Here is a 20,722-nt window from a genome sequence, read left to right as displayed (position 1 = left end):
TGGAGTGAAGCGTCTACATCTATCTAACTTTCAATCATTTGGCAGATACTTGTGCCACCGTCAGGATAAACTACAACTCAAAATATTAATTTGTCTTGTTTTGTGGTTTATGGAGAAATACCTGTAAAACTAATGACGCTTCAAACAGCCTTTGGGTTTGGTACTAATTAACAACTGTTAACTATGACATAAAAAGTGAAATGAGTATGTTAGCTTATATTTGCATTAAACCCAAAGCTGAGATGCAAACAAGTGAGGTTTCTCCACACTCCTCAATTATCTGGTGCTGTATCCATAATTCCACAATAACTGTGCAAACTCCATCTGGGGGATGAAGATTATGTGACATTCATAAAAGCTCATCACCACCTTGTGTTGAGCCTTTTTTTTTTGCAGTTTCTCGTGAAAAAAGTAAGACAATAATACGAGTATTGATGAAATATGGTTGCAACTGTTCAGCCCGGACGCTTACACATAAAAGCTGGCATCATTCTCTCGAGAGCAAGCAAAGCATTCCCCAAACAACTCGTTAGCTTCAGTGTGTAGCAAGAGCAATGTCATTTTATTGGTCTAGAGTTAATTATGCCGAACGAGCAGCTAGAGGGACATTCTTTGTGTGCGCTGCTTTACATGGTTTCCACAATGAACAACTTAGTTGTAATGTGAGAAATGAGAAGTGTCAGATTCCACGTTAAAATGTCCACATTGGGATCGATTTAAAAACAAAAAAAAAGGGGGGTGGGGGAAACAGGTGTATTCCATAATTTAATCATTTTATCCAGGAAACCAAATGTTTTAAGGGGTTAAAAATATTCTTTTAAAAAAAAAATCTAACAAACAAAGAATAAGATCACAGAGTCAGGTTTTGTTTGGTTGAGAGAAGATTAATGGTCATAGGCACTGGTTTGGGAGGGGGAGAAAAGCTGCTCTCGACGACTGACAGGAAAACGTTATCCTGTTATTTTGAGAGTCAGAGGAGAGCACTTCCTCTGTAAGGACGTAGACAAACATGAAACACAGACAGGCCAGATCTCCACATTGAGACGAAACGGAGAATCACTCTATCAGTACAGCAGGCTCAGGGGAAGCGTGTCCTTCCCCAACAGTAAACTGCAATTTGAGGTCCAGCTATTCAGAGTAATCATGTAGTGACATGGTTAAGCAGTACAGTGGCGCCCTCCCTCTGTGGAGCAGAGCACTACAATTAAATGAGTGACGGGACACAATGAATGAGGAGATGGGCATTAGGCAGATGAGATCGCATCAATATAGCATCAGCTCGGACAGGACTGAAGTGGCACAGATGACAGTTAAAGACACAGAGTATAAGGTATTTGACTTAAAGTGTCACAGTCCACATGTGCAATATTCTAGCTGACAGCAGCTCCAGTGGTGATCCACCCAAAACTGCAAGATTCCCCTCCCTGACCCCGAGTCAGTTTTCTTTGATCACACCCTCAGGAGGGGGAAATGTTACAGGAATAAGAACAGGAAGAGGAAGAAGAAGAGGAAGAGAGGGCTGATTTGCTTGTTCACAGGTCGTTCGGGTTCACGATGGTGAAGTCAGAGTCCTTGCTGTGGGTGGAGCCCTCGTCCGGGCTCGAGGAGCCCGAGGCGATGGCGGCCATCAGCGGGTCGTGGAAGGTCCCAGCTGCGCCCTCGGGTTCCATGCGCACCAGGCCGCGCCCTCGCCTGATCGGAGGGGTCTGCTCAGCTGCGGCCTTTTCTCCTCCGGCTCCTCCCCCCTCAGGAGGCTGCAGGTCCCCATCCTGGGACACAAGGATGTAGTCGTCCCAGTTTTTAACCTCTGAGCCGTGGAAAGACGCCACCTACACATCAGTTCAAAATTGTGTGCATGAGTAAGAGCTGTATAATTGCTCTCTGCTGCTTGTTTAGTCTTAAAGCACAAAGCAGTCAAGGGAGGGATGTGATTCTGTATCTGTGATACAAAATTTGGCCCATAGAAAAACTGTTTTAAAAAAATTCTCTGTATAATTTGTTTAAACCTTTGCTTCAAATCAAACTACATGAAAGCGATCAGATTTAAAAGAAGTATTAAATACTGAATCAAAAGGTCAGACAATTAGAAAAACCAAAAATGAATCTTTAAACTGAGTGTTATGTAGTTAATACTAATACAGCTAAAATAAGTGTGGGGCTCTTAATTTGAAAGCTTACAAGATGACTGATCAACTATTAACCTGTTGCTCAGGTGGCGTCGTGGCCTGCTCCTCCTCCTCCTCCTCTTTCTCGTCCGTGCTCACGCTGCCGTCCAGATCGGAATCCCGGCTCTGCCTGCTGCTTTCTTTCTGTTGGCGGTCGCCATGGTGATTGAGGGCAGCTAGAGCCTTCTCAGCAGCCGCAGTGGCGGTGTAGTGATCATCGGCAATGGTGATCTGCTCGTTTTCCTCCGCCTCCAGCTGGCTTTGGTTGAAGCGCAGCGCCCCCTTCAGGATGTCTTTGATCTGACAGGATCAAGGCACAAACCAGAAAAGGTTGCACATGGAAGAAGAGCATGATTACAAACGTAAAGCCTAAACGTTAATGCTCATTGTCCATACCCACATATACATGGCACTCACCTGTTTGAGACCAGCTAGTGACACCAGGACCTCATCCTCTTTCTCCAGGTTTTCTTGCAGAATAACTTCCTGGATTTTGCCTGTGGACATATAGTTAATGAGCTATGACATCGTCCACGTGATTCGTCTCAAATAATAAACACCATTTTAAATGAGTTTTGTAAACTTAAACTGTCTGTAATCAACGGACCAACAGTGAAGCCAATTTAATGATTACTATGAACAATAATTGCAGCAGATCTACAGCTGAACTCACAGATGTGGTTGTTCATCATCTTGGCACAGAATTTGCTCATGGCTTCCAGGTCGTTGATCTGTCCCTGCAGGAAAGACACCTGGGCTTCCAGATCATCCTCCTATTGATAAACACACACAAGTACACACTTAGGTACACGAACACAACAGATTGGAGAGGAACAAAAAAGAGCTTAGTGACGGAGAGGAGAAGACGAAACACAACTCTGACAGGTGGGGGAGTAAAAAAAACTGACAAACCGAACAGCTCACCGACTCCTTCTTGCCCATTGTCTTGCTGTGGGAGCGAGAGCGAGTGATGTTGAAGAAAGAGTCTTTCTTGGTGGCAGAGAGCGGAGGTGAGGAAGTGCTGACGTCACTGCCTCTGGAGGGAGGAAGGGGCGGAGAGGCGGTGGACTGAGCCCGCCCACCGGAGAGACTTTCTATGCTCGGAGAGGAACTGACCGTCCTGGAGCTTTGCCCTGAGAAAGAGAGAGAGAGAGAGAGAAAACGGAGGCAGAAGACGACAAGTTAACACAATGAGAATGAGGCACAATGAAGAGGCAAACCGGTTTAAATGTCTTTGCACTTAAAGAAATACTGATGTCATAGCTTAAGCATTTTAATATCCAATATTGAAATTAAAGAGTGGAAGGGTACAAGAAGAATGTGAAGCCTGGAGGAATAATATAAAGACTTTTACAGTTTTTAATTCAAATCAAGAGATTGTTTTAAACTCTTTAATCAAAGGTTCTGCCTTTAAATTATACACAAATCCACTCAAATGTAAAAAAAAGATAATTAAATTTGAAAATGAATTACTCTGTGTCCTTATTCTAAACTCAAATGATGAATACATTTATTGAATACTAAATGACTTTTAGAATTTCCATTTAACTAGTGCAAAGATGTGTAAGTACTGTGTCACCTGATGATTAAATTAAGTCAAACCCACGGAGCAGCTGCAGCAGCTCTGATTGGTCACTGCTGATTTGCGAATTAGTCCTCATCATTCAAATGCAAATATCTAATACCATTTTCCATTTATTAATGTATTAACTAATTATAATTAAAGACTGCTGGTCTATAATTATTCTGGAGTCCATTGGCAAAGCACAGGATAAAAAAACATTGTCTTTTGAGTTTCCGTGTAATTAAAACATGTGGAAACTTGAAAACACGTGACAGACGACAACAGCAATCTTTTCAAAACAAAGCACATAGGAGCCTGATCACGTTTAAAAGCAATGAAGGCCGAAGACATTAAAGTCCATGATGCCATCAGTTTTATTTCCACTGTTGAGGCAAGCTGTGATCTCCCTCTGCTGGTCACCCTTCGGTATCACATGCTGTGTCCATTTACTCTAATACTGTAATCAAAGGAGCAGCAACAGATGACCAAACAACGACAAACTTTCCATGCAGACATTCAACAAGCACAGGCGAATGGCGGGGGAAGGACGGGGTTAGTGAATCACACAAGCGGTTGCCGTGGCAGCAGTTACCTTGTGTGTCAGTGTGAGTCGGGGCTGGGAGGGAGACCTGAGACGCTCCACCTGAAACTGCATCTAACACAGGAGAGCCAACGCTGATGATGATGCCAAAGCCAAACAAACCAAACACCAACCAGATCTGCACAATTATGAATAATATGCAAATTACAGTTGTTTTTTTTCAAATCTGAATTTAGATCAGTTCGTGAACACGTGCATTAGTTTTGTTTTCAGATATTCCAAGTCTCCTGGTTTAAAGATCATCATACAGTGCAACAGGTAAAGGAGCGGCTCTCCCTGCTAATGCAAACATAGCAGGAGGGTTGTCAAATAAAACAGAGATTGAAGAGGGGTGTGAATCGAGATTGTGAATGAAAATGATGATTAATCGTGCAGTCCTTTTATTAACTGACATTCAGCTCATGTGTAATGGTGTTAATGTGAACATGCAGCTAATTCACCAGATAAACAACTGCAAACCAGACTGAGCAGATGAGTAGCTGCTTCTTCTGAAGTTGTCCTGGAAGAAAATCCTGCGCGCGTCCAGTCACTCACCTTTGCTGAGATGGACGGGCATGCTCTCGGACTTGAGCAGGCGATAGTGCTGATTCTGGGCGTGGCTCTGGGTCTGCGATGGAGCGTTTGCCGACGGCGGCTCGGCGAGTGGGTGAGGCAGGGCGGGTGCAGGGGCCGAGGCGGGGGAAGTAGATGAGGAGGAGGAAGAGGAGGAGTGTACTTCGCTGTTGATTGGCGAGATCCCGCCGGACCCACCCAATATGGCCGGAGCGATCAGCTTCCTGCCAAAGCTCAGCAGGCTGCTGGAGACCTTGTTGATGTTGAGGGGGGCCGTTTTTGTACTGGAACTGGAAGTTGAGACGTACAGAGAGAAGAACACGTCAGCATCAAATCCAAGTCCTTTTCCAAGGTGTGGATATATTTCCTACCTCCCAGACTGACACATGTTTTATCCCTTTATTTTTTGGGTCAAGTTGTGTGTTGCAAAATAGAAGCAGGGCCAATAAAAGACTCTTCAAACAGTAAGATTTCAAAATCGGGCGTCCATTTTGTGAAGGGGTGGAGAATGACCCAGGGAAGAGCCCCATTCATTTTTCTGTGCAGATCTGGATCATGGGCTGGATCTTTAATATTGTGGGATAGGAATTTTTTCAAAATGTTCATTGATTTCTCAGAAAATAACATAACATCACAAATTTGAAAATGGATTATTAATTGAATTTTCTTCCTGTGAAAAACTGAACCAAATTGCTATGGTAACCAATATGGCAGCACAAAAGGACACCATATCCTGAGCCAATAAATATTTTTTACATAATGATTAGCCTAATGTTTAAGGGTTGTTTCTTTTGTCGAACTATTCTTGTCTATTAATAAACAAGAAAACTCTTCGGTTGGAAAACTTTGGTTCACACTGTTTGTGTGTGTTTGGGAGAAGAACAACTGTGTGTGTGTAGTTTACCGTGTCTTGTTCATCAGGTCAGCTCCCCTTGTTTTATAGTAATCCAGGTTCTGCTGAAACTGGTAGTTCACAGGCCGTGGGTTGTTCTACAACGTGAAGAACAGAGCAAAAAAAATTTTGTGTGTTAAGTTAAGTTGTTCAAAAATCTAAAATCCTTGCTGTGCGTGATAACACAGGAGAGTAAACACGTCGACCTAGAATCTGTGTCTATGCATGACTACGTAAACAACACGTGCGCCTTGATGTCTCATGAGTAAACAAGCCACTTTCCTGCCCCCACCCCCCATGTTATTAATGATGACGACCCCCCAGGTGTAACTGTGATGCGGACCCGGTGTGACATGGTCATTCACCTGAGGTAAACACTGTCACGTTGGATCAGAACCTTCCTGGGGTTCCATCCCAGGGAGAGTAGTGGTCAGGAGTGTGGTGAGTTGTTGTGTTTGGGTTTATGGGTCAGTGGATGTGGAGGAGGAACACACGATGGTTTATACAGGGACAGGCAGGTGTTAGCTAAGGTCAAAGAACTGGTAACATCCGATTAAACGCACACATGTCAGCGACTGCTCAGTATAAAAACGAGAGTCTGAGTAGGAGTACAAGTAAGAGTGACGGAACAAGCCATCTGACATATGGTAGAATGTCCCTGTGTCTGCATGGGCAGGAATAATTTTTATTGACGTAAGGGGGGAAACAGAGCAAGCAAAAGGCGAATAGCGCTGCAGACAGATCCTCTAGGAATCAACAGAGCAAAGCACTAACTAAGATCTCTTGTGTTATGTTATTATGAGAAGTGTAAATTTGTTTTGGTTCATTATGAAACTGTGGGAGGACAAATTAGTACACGGCCGGTCGCCACAGTTAATTAATGGGAAACTCAGTAACATTTAAATGTTTCAGGTCTTAACCTTTAACCAAGTGTATTATACTGTATCTAGAGGCCTAATCTTCATGTGTAATTGTTGTACATGTACCTGTGGAAATTCCCCTTGCCCACGTGTTTTATGTATTTACTGTAAATGCCTTGATTTCATTAACATGCAACGACTGAAGTGTTTGGAAGCGTGTTAGTCAGTTTTAATTTCACTTTTTAACACCTAAGCTTATTTTTTTTACAGATCAGTGAAGCTGCAAGACTTTTTCTTCAAATATATATATAGCTCAAGTATCCAAAGTGAATCCAAAGTCAACCTACAGGAAAGTGTATATATTCAATATATACAATTTTCCATTAAAAATGTCCTGTCCATTCTCCTTTTCAAATTGTGGCTGCTCGGGCATAAAGAAAGCACAGTATAAAACCACAGAGGGACTTTCAGGGAAGACTGAAGTGTAACAAACAAACAATACAACTGTTACTCAACATAAATACCACTTTTTCCTTTATAGTTACTTACTTTGGGATCTCGAAGGAAGAGAGCCTTTTGGAGCAGAGAATTGATGTCTCCTAATGGAGGGTAGTGCATTAGCAGGCCCAGGCAGGTCTGGAAGTTACTAGCAATGACTGAAACAAGAGAATTAACAAATGCAGCATTAGTAAAGTCGACAACTGATGAACAATCTTACTACAGAACGCCTTCAAATGAAGATCGTTATCTTCTTTGTCAGATTTTGACAGATTTCTAAAATGATCTTTTAAACTAACTAAAATATGCTGGTTAAGTCTTAAAGTTAAGGCTTAAACATGCTAATGGACCTCAGCTCTTTCCAGGATGGGGACAAACCTACCACTCAAACACTATTAAATTAAATTACTACTTGCAAAACCAAAAACAACGGTAGCTGCTCCGCTTCATTTAGGACACAATTGAGTCAAGTGTGTCAAAAATGATTTTAAGAGTTCCATCAGTCCTTGCATATCTTCTACCAGCATCCTTTCAGAGTAACCTGCATGGAAGCACTTCTCTGATGAACAGCTTCCTCTTTGTTTTTCTCTCAAAAGTATTCTTAGACATGAAAAAATGAGAAAATCGGCTTATTGCAAAGGAAGAATTCAGTGACTATGATTAAAAAATGACAAACCAGGGATGATGTTTGCCCTCGAGCTGAAACTGTAAACTGTATTCTATTTAAAGCAAAAATAACCCTATCTGATTAAATGAGGTGGAGGAAATAACATCCCTCTAGTCTAGTGTTTCTTATGAGATATGCTGCAAAGACAACACGTGGCGTTATTGGATTATTTCAGTAACAAATGGAGCGTACGAGCATCCCGGATGTAGAGCAGCATGGCCACAAAGATGTAGTCCACCAGGTCCAGAGTGATGCTGTCAGCAAACAGGGCGTCCCACACCACCAGCAGGTCCTGGAGCGGGAACTCACGACCAAACAGCAGGCGCACCCACCGGCTGACGGACACAAAGATGGAGAAGATGAGTGTATTTGTGCACAGGGTGAAGAAAAGGTTCAGACATACTGAGCTAAAAGGTGTGGCTACTGACATGCCATAAATTTGTGGGGCTATCTCCAGCCGGTTTACGTGCATGTGCAGCTCCACGTCGTGCTTCTTCACCAGCTGGTCCTGGATGCGGTTAACTTTGGTCACTATGGCAACAGATGGTCCTGAGTCCTGGGGCCGAGCGAATGGGATGCTGGTCAGCATCTCCTCCTTACCCTTGAGGAGGAGATCATTATGCAATTAGCGTATATTATATAAACCTACAGCTGCAGCATCTGTGGCCAATTTATAACAATTTAACACGTAAAAAGGGAGCAATGAAATGATTCCTTTAGGGAGGGTAGACAACTGTCTGGGTTGGACCACAGTTTACTTTATGCAGGTTTTTGCTGTGTAAATAGTAGGACCATGTTTGTCATGCTAAGGATTTATTGAAATCAAGACTGTTTCTGATGATATTAATGGCCTGCATTTTTCTATAATAGCAGTGCAATGTATTTACTTTTAATAATCAACTAATAGTGTTTGTTGTCAATGACCGAGATCTCGGTTACAATGTGAGATGCACATTGAACCCTGACGCACAAGGATTCAGGGGACAGGATGTGTTGCATAAACACAATTCAGAACAATTCTATCCCATTAATACCAGCCTCACTGTTGAACATTTACCACTGCTGTTAGTTCAAATTAAAAAGGCATCCAAGTGGGAAAACACTGCGTTTGTCACTTAAGTTAAGAATGACAACAATCGTTAATCAGCAACAGTAAATCCAAAAAAACAACACGACAGCCATTTTCAGGTTTTGTTTCGACAGCTGATCAGTCTTAAACTTTACAGGGGAGTACCAGAATTAATTTTTTTTCTGTGTTTGCGGTCGTATTAAACATTAATATTAATGTAATGGATACATGACATCAATGAGCTAAAACTGTGTTGTAATGCACGAACAATTATGACATCTGTGAAAAGCAGATCTTCAGATCAGACTGACCTTCCTGACTTCTCTCTCGAAGCTGGAGAACCACGGCTCTGCTGTATCCATTAGCTGTGAGAACATGGCACTACAGACAGAGGTGTATTAATGTGAGTGTGTATTGTACGTGGAGGTGAGATAAAATTATGAGAAAACAAAGAAGTGATATATTGTGAGGTGAAAAGAAGAAAAATTACACACATCATTCCTATCACCTATTGATCCATTTTTTAAGGCAGTACTCACTAGGCATCGTGCTCCAGGTACTCTGGGTTCAACAAACACTTCATCTCCTCACTGTAGAGGGAAAAAAAAAAACAGACCCCTTAGATTGAACCTTCCCCAGATAAACACAAAACTATTTTAGTTTCCGAAAAGAGCACAAGCTACTGAAGCCCAGCAGGGTCTGAGGGTGTTTATGACAACGAACGGGTGAAAGTTTCCGGTTCACCGCAGTGAGGAGCTGACCTGGGGCTGGCCGTCTCGCTGGCATGCTGGAAAGCTTGATGATCGCAGTGCAGCACGAACACTATGGGAGCCAGCAGCTCATGCATCCCCTGCAGACGGACAGGAGGAGACAGAGGTAGAGGGAGTGGAAGGCGTGAGAGGGCAGGGGGAGGGAGAAAATATGGTTCATTTGTGGTCAGTCCTTTTTTAATGGTGATGCACGAGGTATCTAATCCATGACGACAGCCTTAATTTAGATATTGTTAGCCACTGCCCGGCCATATGTCACTTCCAGTTTGCAAAAAAGATGCTGTACTAGCAGACTATTTATTCGCTGGCACCTGTTACAGACACTGATAATGATTAGGTTACAAAGGCATTTTGTTCTTTTGTCTGAAGCCACCGGGTGCTGAGACACACACACTATCAGCATCCAGGGACATTAAAGGATACGTTTTCCTAAAGACAACAATGTTCAGACTTCAAACCTTTCAGTTCAGTGAATCAGGTGTTAGGACAAAGTACCTGTTCGTACCTGTTTATACAGCAACTGTTCATTTTCTCTGGCATAACAGAAGAGAATGTCCGTCAGCTTGGCCCTCACATCCTCATCCTGGAAGTAACGGATCTCAGGGAACCTGATGGAAATAGTAATATAAATAAATACAATAGCGAGAGAGCAGGTTTTTCATCTTTCTGACAGAAAATAAATAAACAGAAAGATGATGATACTGACGTTCTCAACACATCCTGTTTGACCATCCCCTTCAGCTCTTTATCCTGGAAGAACTTATTCCACAGACTCTGGAAATCGAAGGAGAAAATAAGGCAGTGTCAAAAACTGCAAAAATGTGATGCCACAATAACACTTGAGTTCATACTTGAGAAACTTACTGAACTGCAACTGCTTGTATAAAGACAAATATGACCCGTTTCCATTTTTAAGATGATTAAAGATGACCTGCTGTAAACTGACTTAAAGGATTTTAAAGTAATACTAGTAACTAACAGAAACTAAATGTTGGTGCGTCACTGTTTTCTCTATAATTATACCAACGTTTTTTTCAGCTAATGCCCTGTTATTTGTCTAAAATATGTTACACTAATGTCTTTATATTATCATTAGTTTAAATCTGAGACAAGCCATCACTCGCTTAGAAACTGTAGGTGGTAAAATAGTAAGCAAATTATGAGATGAGACATGAATAAAACAAAGTATTTTATTTCTTTATTATTAATTCCAACATGCAAATATGAAACAACTGACAAGCAAATGCAAGATGGAGACAAACACACAAACTTACCCCCTCATCCTGAGACAGAGGGTTGTTGACCACCAGGTCCTGCTGGCCTGCAGCCTTGCGAGGGTTGGTGATGTGCTGAGACAAAAGAATGCAGAACAGACCAGTGAGCACAGTTCATTTGTCTGCATGTACGACCATATTGTGACTTTACTATCCTTTAGTGTAGAAGAATAAAGTTCTATTTAGTTTAAAATATCTGTGGCAGCTGACAGTCAGACTGTAGTGGCTCCACAAATTACAGCTGAATCCCAAAAATCTACTGCAACCTATTTTCTCATCACGCTGCAGGAATTGGCCACAGAGTGGTGCTCTCACCGTGTCTTTGATCTTCTCATACTGGGCCCGGAGCTCCTTGGTCTTGTTGATCCACTGCCCCTTGTCTTCAGGAAGAGCCTCCAGGTACAACTGTAGACACACAGTTATTGAATGCTACCTACAAGAATTTCTATCTCTCAGAAGTCCCAAGCCTACAGAAATTGGACACTTTCAAAACTAAACTCTGGGCTGCATTTTCCTCCCAAACTAAAAAAAAACTAAAAAGCCCTGCAAGATGCCAGGAATGCAGACTTTTCTGAAGCAGGGAAATTGGCAAAGCCCCTTTAATCAAACTCGATAGGACTGCTTGATCCATTTGGCAGTTACCTTCCAGCAGACGCTCCGAAAGCGGCTGCTCCTCAGTCGACCGTTGATGCCTGCCTGCCGGATCCTGGCCAGGTAATTACTGTTGAGGAACAGGTCGTCCCATTCATTCCTGTGCAAGGGAGGGAAGGCAGAAGACCAGGAGATTTATGAGCTTCTCAACCCGAATTGGGCACAGTACTCCATCTGAAGTGTCATCCAGCACTAAAGGCTGAGCTGTGTGTTGGACCAGGAAAAGCACTCACGCACTAAACTACAGGAAAACACTCACCTGTATGAGAGGAAGGTTGACTGAGACTGTGAGTAAGTGCTGCTGTCAAGAGATCCTCCTGTTAAAACAGGCACAGACACAACCACAAGGGGGTGATATAAACAACCAGTGATGGGGAGTTAAAAGTTGACATCAATAATCTTTAAAGCGTTTCAACACAGGCCCATATACAACATAACCTTTGAAAACCATCATGACAAACCGGCCTGTCTACTGCTTCCTAACAACACATGATTTATTTTCTGAGCTTCTTTTTTTCCCAAGTCATGCAGGAGATGCAAAAGAGCCGGAAGCAGGAAAGGTGACAGCACAAAGTAATTCTCTTTGTCTTTATTGGTGGGTAATAAGTCTAATTTGGCCTGCAGGTGAACACACATCCAAGTCATGGAGCTGTCTATCAACATTAGTTACAGGAGTAGATCATTCCACAGGGACACTCAGCATGAATATTCATCAGTTCCACAACATGTCAACCCCCAACATTATCTCTCTCTCACGCGTAAACATAAAAACACCTCAGCCCGGGGGCGTCGCCAGCCATGTCTGTGACTCATACTCAGCTCCTAAATTTATTTTATTATCTCTTCATATCTACTACTTCAACTTATTGTGACTGTGTTTTACACTCTGTAGCTCGTCTACTGAAAGGAGCCCGCGTTAGGGCGCCCGACTCTAAAAGTGTACATGAAACCACAACAGAGACGCAAAAAGAGAATAAGCACTAATAAGTTATGGTCTGCTTTCAGACATGCACTGAACTCCAGATAATCTCCTGACATTATCTAAAGAGGCTGTGTGTTAGAACGCAAATATCAGAGTCAGTGTCTGCAGACGTGACGTGCGAGTGCCAATTTGCAGTAAACAAAAACCTGTGATCTCAGCAGCGGAATTTATACTCAAGCCTCCTGCATGCTGCACCCCCCCCTCACCCTAACTCTCCAGAGATATCTGCTTGTTGTAATCACGTCTGACCGGAGAAGCTCCTACTGCATTCTTTTGTAGGTGAAAAGCAACTCTGGAGAAAGTGCAGACCTTCTCTGGAGTTCATGTTTGACAACAGCTTAAGTTTCCCAAAATGCAAGCCTTTCAACACATTGCATGAAAACGCGAAATGAAGGTTGACATACTGCTGCGGTTCTTGTTGAAATTTTGTAGCGGGTCGAACCCCGTCTCCTGCTGCTCTTCTGTCTGGAGCGGATGGCGAGTTTCAAAATTGGGATGCTGCATGGCCACGAGCCAGCCGGACCTTGAGAATGAGAAAAGACAAATAAAACCCAGAATTAAGCCACAGATTAGTAAAACTAAATAGATAACAGATAAAGAAGAGCTACCAGATCTACAAACGAACATCTCCAGTGATGCATGACTTTTAACCACTGACACCACTGATAAGGAGACTGACCTTCAGTCAGAGAATTTGCTGACAGTTACCTCCCCCTTTAAGTCTTTTCGAAGTTGAGTGCTGATCTATAGCCTAACTCTAGCCGACCCCTGACCCTCTCCGGAAATAGCCAGTAAAATATCCCTAACAGTGAAATCCCATTTGAACCGTTATCACAGCACTTACTGTCACCGCCTGGTTATTCTCCACGGCACAAGACTCAGAAGAAAAGGATGATTCTGCAAGAGGAAGAAACAATAATGAAAGTTAGGGGCGGGGGACAAGGGTCTTCAATCACTTTATGTCATTAGTCAGCAGAAATAAACACAGCTGTTGAATGTTCTTAACTCCAGTGATAAAAGTGACGACACAAGGTAGCCTTAGAATCAATGAGCTAATCGATAGTAAATCCACCATTTAAACATCACATTCACTTAGCACTGTTGTCAGCATTGACGCTGCACAGCAAGGTGGTTCCTGGTTCGAATCCCAGCTTGGGGTGTCTTTCTGTGTATAGTTTGCATGTTGTCTCTGCACGAGTTTTCATTGGGTTCCTCCCACAGTCCTGAGACGTCAGATTGGGTGTAAATTGGTGAGTGTGAATGGTTGAATGTCTCCTAATGTTGGATTATACTGGTGACATGTCCACGGAGCCTCTCGCCCGGTACAGATAATGAATGGATGCATTCACTACGTACAACATGGTGACAAGCATCAGACTCTTGACTAATAAACAAATACATGTCAAAAAGCTTTTGTTACATTTGTGACTTTTTACGACGTGGCAGCAGTTTTTCCACCTTTTGCATTTAACAGAACAGCATCAAATAAAACCATGACGCTGAAGACAGTCGGCGAAGAACAGCTTAAATTAGAAAGAGCCACTTGAGGTGCCTGATGCTCCACCATGCTCACTGTGATATATTAAACGTAAGGAGTAATACTAATGAGGTCATTAAGTCTGCAAATTAGTGTGTTAATTAAATATTCTGATGTCAACAGCCTTGTCTTCGCATAACATAAACACAACAGTGAATCTGAAATTGTATTAACTGTTTCAGGAAAATCCATTATTTCTTGTAAAATGCAAATATACTGCACAGTTACTCAGCTAGTAATTTAAAGTTATTACCACCAGACCTTTGCAAAGACAGTCATGATAGCTACCACAACCAATAGCATCTAACCAGACGTCTAACCAACGAATCAGCTCACAGTTCATAGAGGTGAGGAGATTGTAACTGTTAACCCTGTAAGAAATTTGAATAAACAACTGCAGCAATGAAACCATGTGCTCATGTAGAAAAGAGTCTAGAGAGTAGTGAAGAGACAAATGGACATCAATTGATTAACTGATCAACAGATCATTATTTTTGATTATTTATATAATATATTAAGCAAAGTACAGAACATTCTTTGGTTTCAGCTTCTGTAGTGTCAGTCTGTTTTTTATCCTTATAAAATATCCTTATTTTCCTAACATAGAGACAAAACCATGAATTGATTATAGACCAACAACAGTCGATTTATCCGTTTTTGTATTGAGAATTAATCTGCTTATCTGTTTCAGTCTGGTTCTGGTCTGATTTACTACTTTATTTTATTAGCTTGTGAAATTAATATCTTCCTAACTGTTGGTCAGACTAAGCAAGAAAAATGAAGATGCCACATTTTCCTCTGGGAAAATATAATTTAAATAAGTAACTTTTTAGAAATTTTATTGCCAAAACTATTAATCAATTAATGAAGAGCACAATCTGAAGATGAATCGATAATTAAATATTCGTTACTTGCAGCCCTAATTGATTAATACAAAAGTAATCGTTTAAATAATAACACAGTAATTGCTTGAATTAGTACTGGAAGTGAAAATTCTAAATGATTTGAAGTAAAATCACCATGTAAAAACCAGTATCGTAATAATCTCAGGGTCTTTATTAATAGTGAAAAATCATGCGCTAAACACAAATACCAATTTTTAAAGTATATGCAAGAAAACAGATCCCAGCTCTGAGGAAAAGTTTAACTTTCTCGTTGAGACATCACAATTTAGGTTAACCACCATTTCTGCCGCCGTTCTTTATCCGATTTGGGATTATTCCTATGTTTATGAATATGGTTAGCCTAATACACAGGCCTACAGAATAGCAAGCTTCCAGTGAGCATTATGATTTTTTTTTTGCTTATAAATTGTGGAAATAACACAACAAAGGCATCTCTTAAACCTATTAACCATGTGAATGGAAAACCGCTCGATAAATCAGCTACACATGCCATCAAAATAGAAATTATTTTATATGCATAATGTATGTGCCTGTTTTGTTAGGAAACATCTGTTCTCCAGGAAGACTAATGCTCTCCTTAAGTCTGCGCGCTTTTCCTCCCTTCCCTCATAAAAACCACATTATACCATTAAATAATCGGAACTAATCCACAACTGTAGGGAAGAAACAGAGGAATGTTGTGAATGTGTACCTCCAATAATAGCCTGTCTTTCAGTGTGACTGTAAAAGATCCGCATGAAAGATATAAAAGTGAGCAACCACAAATACAAAAGTAGCCACCTCTCTCACGGTGTGATAATTCACAGTAGCACTATATCTGTCATATATTTGACCTACATAAAGAATCAAAATATATTTTAAGACTCCCTCTTTCCCGAAGGCCTGCAGACGCATCCAGCGCTTTGTCCCTTCTTTCTAAAAATAAAATGTCTTTCTGAGGAGGCGTTTACAGACCACTCACTGTGTTTTGAGGAGGTATGTCCTGTGTGGGTGTGTGTGTGAAAGTCTTTGTGAGTGAGTGAAAGATGATGCGGTTGAAAGACTCTAGGCCTTGCCGCGTTGGCACAGTCTCGCCTGGAGCAGAGTCTTCTCTTAGCCTTCTGCTGCCTTCATTACTTCTTCAACGACATCCCAAACTTTACTACAGTACATAACAATCAAGGCAAATTAGCTTCTGCATAATTTACTCCACAGCACCTGGAGACACCTCAATAATTCAAATCACGAATCTTTCATGAAATAATCAAATCAATACATAATGAAATGCATAAATAAATCAGCAGACAAATAACACCGCGTCCATCTGTTCTGAAGTCGAGGATCTGTTCCTGAGATTTACAGCTTAACAGCCCATGATGCTGAATTCAAATACATCATTTGGTAACATACATTAACACTTCTTTTTAAAAGGTAACACCTCAAGTATGATTGTGAAGGTAGAATGTCAACATTTAGGACTACATCAAGCATACAAGGTCTGATGGCCTGGCTTCAACAATATACCTTCAATAATTCTTATCAATGTATGCTGCATAATACCTCACTCTCCCTCTCCCTCGACACACATTCAATCTTAAGAGGAACAACACATATCACTGGATTTGAGTCTAAAACCTTCTTCCACTTCTCTTTTGTTTTTTTTCAAAAGTCAGGCAGCATCACATTCTCCGGTGTCATGAGAATTTTTTGAGCCGCTTCTCATCTGTAAAGCAACGAAAGCAAGATGCTCACTTTCAATTTGGCAGCCATGTTGACAAAGTAAAAGCCTTTCTCTCTCCTTAAAGCAAGAAAAGGCTTGTTGCCTAAAGGCACAAAGGCTAAACTATTCAGAAACTAACCCCTGATTAGTCAAGCCAAGTGTATTAAATGTTTTGCTGAAGTGATCTGTAGAGTTTCCATTTAGAGATGTGGCTAGATGAACTGTAGCTCGTCTGAAATGAACAGGCCGCAGCCTTGTTTTCAACCCTAGAAAATGCCTTCAATCATTTCTCAGACTTTTAAGGATTCACTAATGACATTAGTCAACAGCTGAACCGGTCCACTTGTCTTTATTTCAGCTAAACCATTACCAGAGAAATCTAATCTAGAATAGATTCAGGAAAAGACACAGAACATGGATTTAGCAAACCAGCAGTGAGAGATTGCCGTTTAGTCAAAGTCAAACACCCCAGCTAAACAAACTCACATGTCTCTACTTCTGCACACAGTGAGAGCCCAGGAGCCTTCACAGTGGTCACATGCTCCATGAGAGGCTGAAAACATGCTTAGGGACCTCAACCTTGGAAAATTACTATGAACTTGCAGGGCGTTGACTGTTTCATGTAACAAATACATGAGTATAAATGAAACCTGTCTGTTACCAGAGCAATGGTGCAAAACCTGTGGGGTGAGGGCGCCTGAGTCACAAGATAAATGTGAAGCATGGAATGTGTTTCCTTTAATCCAAGTGTTTTTCCCTGTGGATTAATCAATGATATTACCTCCAGGGGGCTCTCCAGACTATTCAAACTAGAATGGAGAGCAGTAGAGAGCCTACTTCTGCCAAGGCCCTTAAATTCAATCAAGCTGAACCAGATTTCACACACTCAAGGTATCAGTTTCCTGAATGTGACATCAAAATCCATGAATTAATTCCCTGGGACAACAGAGAAAATGTAAAAAAAAAAAAAAGGAAGCTCTTTCTTGCAATAAAAATAAGTAAATCTGGATCTGCACCCAAAATTCAATGGGTTCTTCCTTGACCTGTATCGCATCCTTCCACCAATTTTGTGGGAAATCTGTAGGTTTCGCGTACACAAACTCTGGAGAAAGTCCAGACCCAATTCTCCTGAGATCCCCTGCAGGACATATGCAGTTGAAAACATAAATTCCTTGGAGGAACTGCAAACCAGGTTTGGATTCAATTTTACTGCAATATCGCAACGTTGAAGTGGAAAAGAAAATTGCAGATATACATTTAGTTGTGCGGAGGTGGCCTGATAAAACAAAGTGCAGGGGGGGTTGTCACTCCAGTGCAACCACTCAACAACCTACTAACTTATTCAACTTGTGCACAGAGGTGGAAAACAGCTTTGTTTTAACAGGTCACAAGCCAGTACTGTCTGGTATCACTGCACTAAAGAAGAACAAGGAAGGAACTATGCAACTTCCAGGAACACGATGACGCTAAAATTCAGCGAGTACAACAATTTAGAATTTGAATAACCCCAGCACTGATTTAGTACTTGTACTTCCTGTCACTGCTGGTGTGGTGTATTGCAGCAAATGTGAATTTGTATGTTCCTCTCTGGACTGTAAGGGTTTACAACACAACCTCTACTTCCCTTTAGGCTTCAGACAGTCGCACTGTTCTCTGGGATCACCTTAAATTAGTAGTATTAGTAGTAGTATTGTTGTTGGTAGAGTGAACTATTATGGAGAGCAGTGTGACAAGGCATTAAACCGTGCAGACAGCCAGTGTTAGCCTTTCCCAACAATCCGCACTGCCCTTAAACCCATCACGCAAATCTGTTAGCCCACGGCGGCGCTGAGCTAAAACTGCACCTGGAAACATTAAAGTCTCACTTTCCATTCAAGTTATTTTAAAATCGTGACACACAGCCAGCCACGGCGGTGTGACTGCGGTTTGAAATCACACAGTGTCCGATGCACCACGGTCGGTGACAGGCAGAGGGATTATCGATGCAGGCGGAGGAGGAGGAGAGGGGTGGGGGGCACAGAGCCAAACAGCAGCTATGCTAACTTGTGTCTCGTTAGCTAGTGAAGTGAATGCAGGCTAACTTAGCTGGAGGAACCCCCGGGTACATGGCGGAGGTGGCGGCGGAGCCCAGGGGAAGACACCCGGCAGCAGGTAAAGCTAATGTGATGTTAGCCGCCGGGATGTTAGCGAGCTGCTCACCGACGGGGCCTGTCGCTACTTCCGATAACACGCGCAGCTGCAGCGTAAGAAAAAGCTTCCTCCCCCCCCTCCTCTCCCCGGAGGCTGGAGTGAGTGTGACCGGTGTCACAGAGGAACAGCAGCCGGTCAGCGGTGACCGGACTCCCGGTGTGGGTCAGATACCTTTTGCTCGGTTCACGCAGGACTCCTCATTCTGCCGCGTCGGCTCCTCTCCGCTGGTTTGTAAACAGTCGCGGGTCAGGCGGATGTGCTGAACACCAGCTGACTGGTCACGTGACGGGGCCTCCGTCTGCAGGTAGCACTTCATCCACTGTGGGCCACACGCTCCAGGTTATAGACGTGGCCCCAGAACTTCCTCTCAACTGTGCAATATAATTCATTTTAGAATCGGCATGACTCTCAGATGCTCTATGCTTATATTGTTTCCTGTTTTTGTGTGTTGGCTTTTACAAAGGTGCAGTTAACAGTTTTTTTCAGGAAGTAACTGTGCCTAAATTTTATTTTGAAGTATTTTCGTCCTACACTACCAAATTACATTGTACCATTTATTTTTGTATCAGGTTGCTATTTACCACTTACTTTGCAGATTCAGATTATTTTTTTTCAAAACCTAAAAAAGATGCAACAACATTGAAAGTGATAAATATTAGCTACATCACAGCCATTGTCAATGTTTACATAGTTAAACATCAATAAACTAAACATAAATATATAATAATATAATAGAACACACACACACATACACATTATGTGAAAAAAGTGTTGTTTTCTAATTATTTATAGAAATTTATTATGAGGTTTATTAAACTTCTTTGGCATAAGGGTTTGATAACATCCTAAGAATCATTGCCAATTTTAGTTTTTCATATATACAATTGTGTTAGTCTGTATATCGGTCTCATAGTTTTTTGTACTCCCTATCTATATTGTTTTTTTTTTATCATATTACCAATAACACTGCGCTTTTACTTTATTTTGAATGCAGGACTGTGGGGGAGTACTTTAACACTGGATTATTTGTGAAGAATTAAAGAATATCAATACTTCTTCTACCTCTGCTTTCTTGAAATACACTTATATTAAAAAAAAATTTAAAATAGTACCTCATTGTCAGAGTTATGGGACATATGATAAGTTAATTTGCACACAGTATTATCTACCACTAACTGGACTCTGTAGCTCCAATCAGAGAGGTTTTAAAAGACTACCAATCTATAACCAAGGTAAAATAACATAGGGGAGTTCAAAGTCATTTGAAAATGTATCTGCATACAACTGCATGGATTTCTGTGTCTTAATTTACATAATAAAACAAGAAAGACATTTCCTTCTTCAACTAAAATAACAAAGGAGGGTTATATTGAGAACAAATTAAGAAACTATTCTCCAACAAGTGCATTGTAAGAGCACAAAGTTGTGGTCGACAACGGCACCCAGTAGAAAAAAAATAAGTCTTGAATAAACAAGAACACCGCAGGAGCCCTTTAAACGCGAGAGTTAATTAAGATCTTTTTATGCAGACTTAGTTTCAGCAATTTCTGAAGTCAGACAAGCCAGATTTATCTGTAAAGAGCTTGTAACCCACACATTCACCCTGAACGGCTTCACACAGACAAAACAAAAGAAACTAAACCTGGGCAGCGTGACAGGCATGATGGGGGAAAAAGGGCAGGAGTCCATGTGAAGATATACAGTGCACAGGTGGTGACATTAAATAGCATTAATGAGTCAAATGTGTGCACTGTGTGATTGCGTTTGTGTGGTGGTGGGGGTTAACACAAAGCAGTCGTAATGATCATCATTGCCATTACTGTCACCATCATCATCGCAAGCATGG

The 20,722-nt window shown here is 41.6% G+C and overlaps 1 protein-coding gene across 6 annotated transcripts; it reads right to left on the bottom strand.

Moving 5' to 3' along the window:
* Positions 1–534: 534 nt before the first annotated feature.
* tbc1d5 (TBC1 domain family, member 5) lies at positions 535–19,185 on the bottom strand. Of its 6 annotated transcripts, none has more exons than XM_047344095.1 (23): positions 19,048–19,185; positions 13,390–13,442; positions 12,950–13,068; positions 11,823–11,880; positions 11,555–11,663; positions 11,228–11,317; positions 10,913–10,987; positions 10,345–10,412; positions 10,144–10,246; positions 9,630–9,718; positions 9,408–9,458; positions 9,180–9,249; positions 8,228–8,400; positions 7,992–8,134; positions 7,184–7,290; positions 5,787–5,872; positions 4,865–5,172; positions 4,322–4,384; positions 3,078–3,298; positions 2,839–2,938; positions 2,583–2,662; positions 2,202–2,465; positions 535–1,829 (listed from the first exon to the last, which is right to left on the bottom strand). In XM_047344095.1, the coding sequence occupies exons 3-23, from the start codon at positions 13,047–13,049 to the stop codon at positions 1,533–1,535; spliced, it is 2,655 nt and encodes an 884-aa protein (XP_047200051.1). In that variant the 5' UTR covers positions 13,050–13,068; positions 13,390–13,442; positions 19,048–19,185; the 3' UTR covers positions 535–1,532. The 6 variants fall into 6 exon arrangements, with proteins under 6 accessions (XP_047200051.1, XP_047200054.1, XP_047200053.1 ...); XM_047344098.1 differs by having other exon boundaries at positions 535–1,769; XM_047344097.1 differs by having other exon boundaries at positions 3,090–3,298.
* Between the last annotated feature and the right edge of the window lie 1,537 nt (positions 19,186–20,722).

Source organism: Hippoglossus stenolepis, chromosome 17 (genome assembly GCF_022539355.2).
Source record: "Hippoglossus stenolepis isolate QCI-W04-F060 chromosome 17, HSTE1.2, whole genome shotgun sequence".
NCBI lineage: Eukaryota > Metazoa > Chordata > Actinopteri > Pleuronectiformes > Pleuronectidae > Hippoglossus > Hippoglossus stenolepis.
The sequence above is the reverse complement of the archived record's forward strand: the minus strand, read 5'-3'. Positions and strand labels throughout refer to the sequence as shown.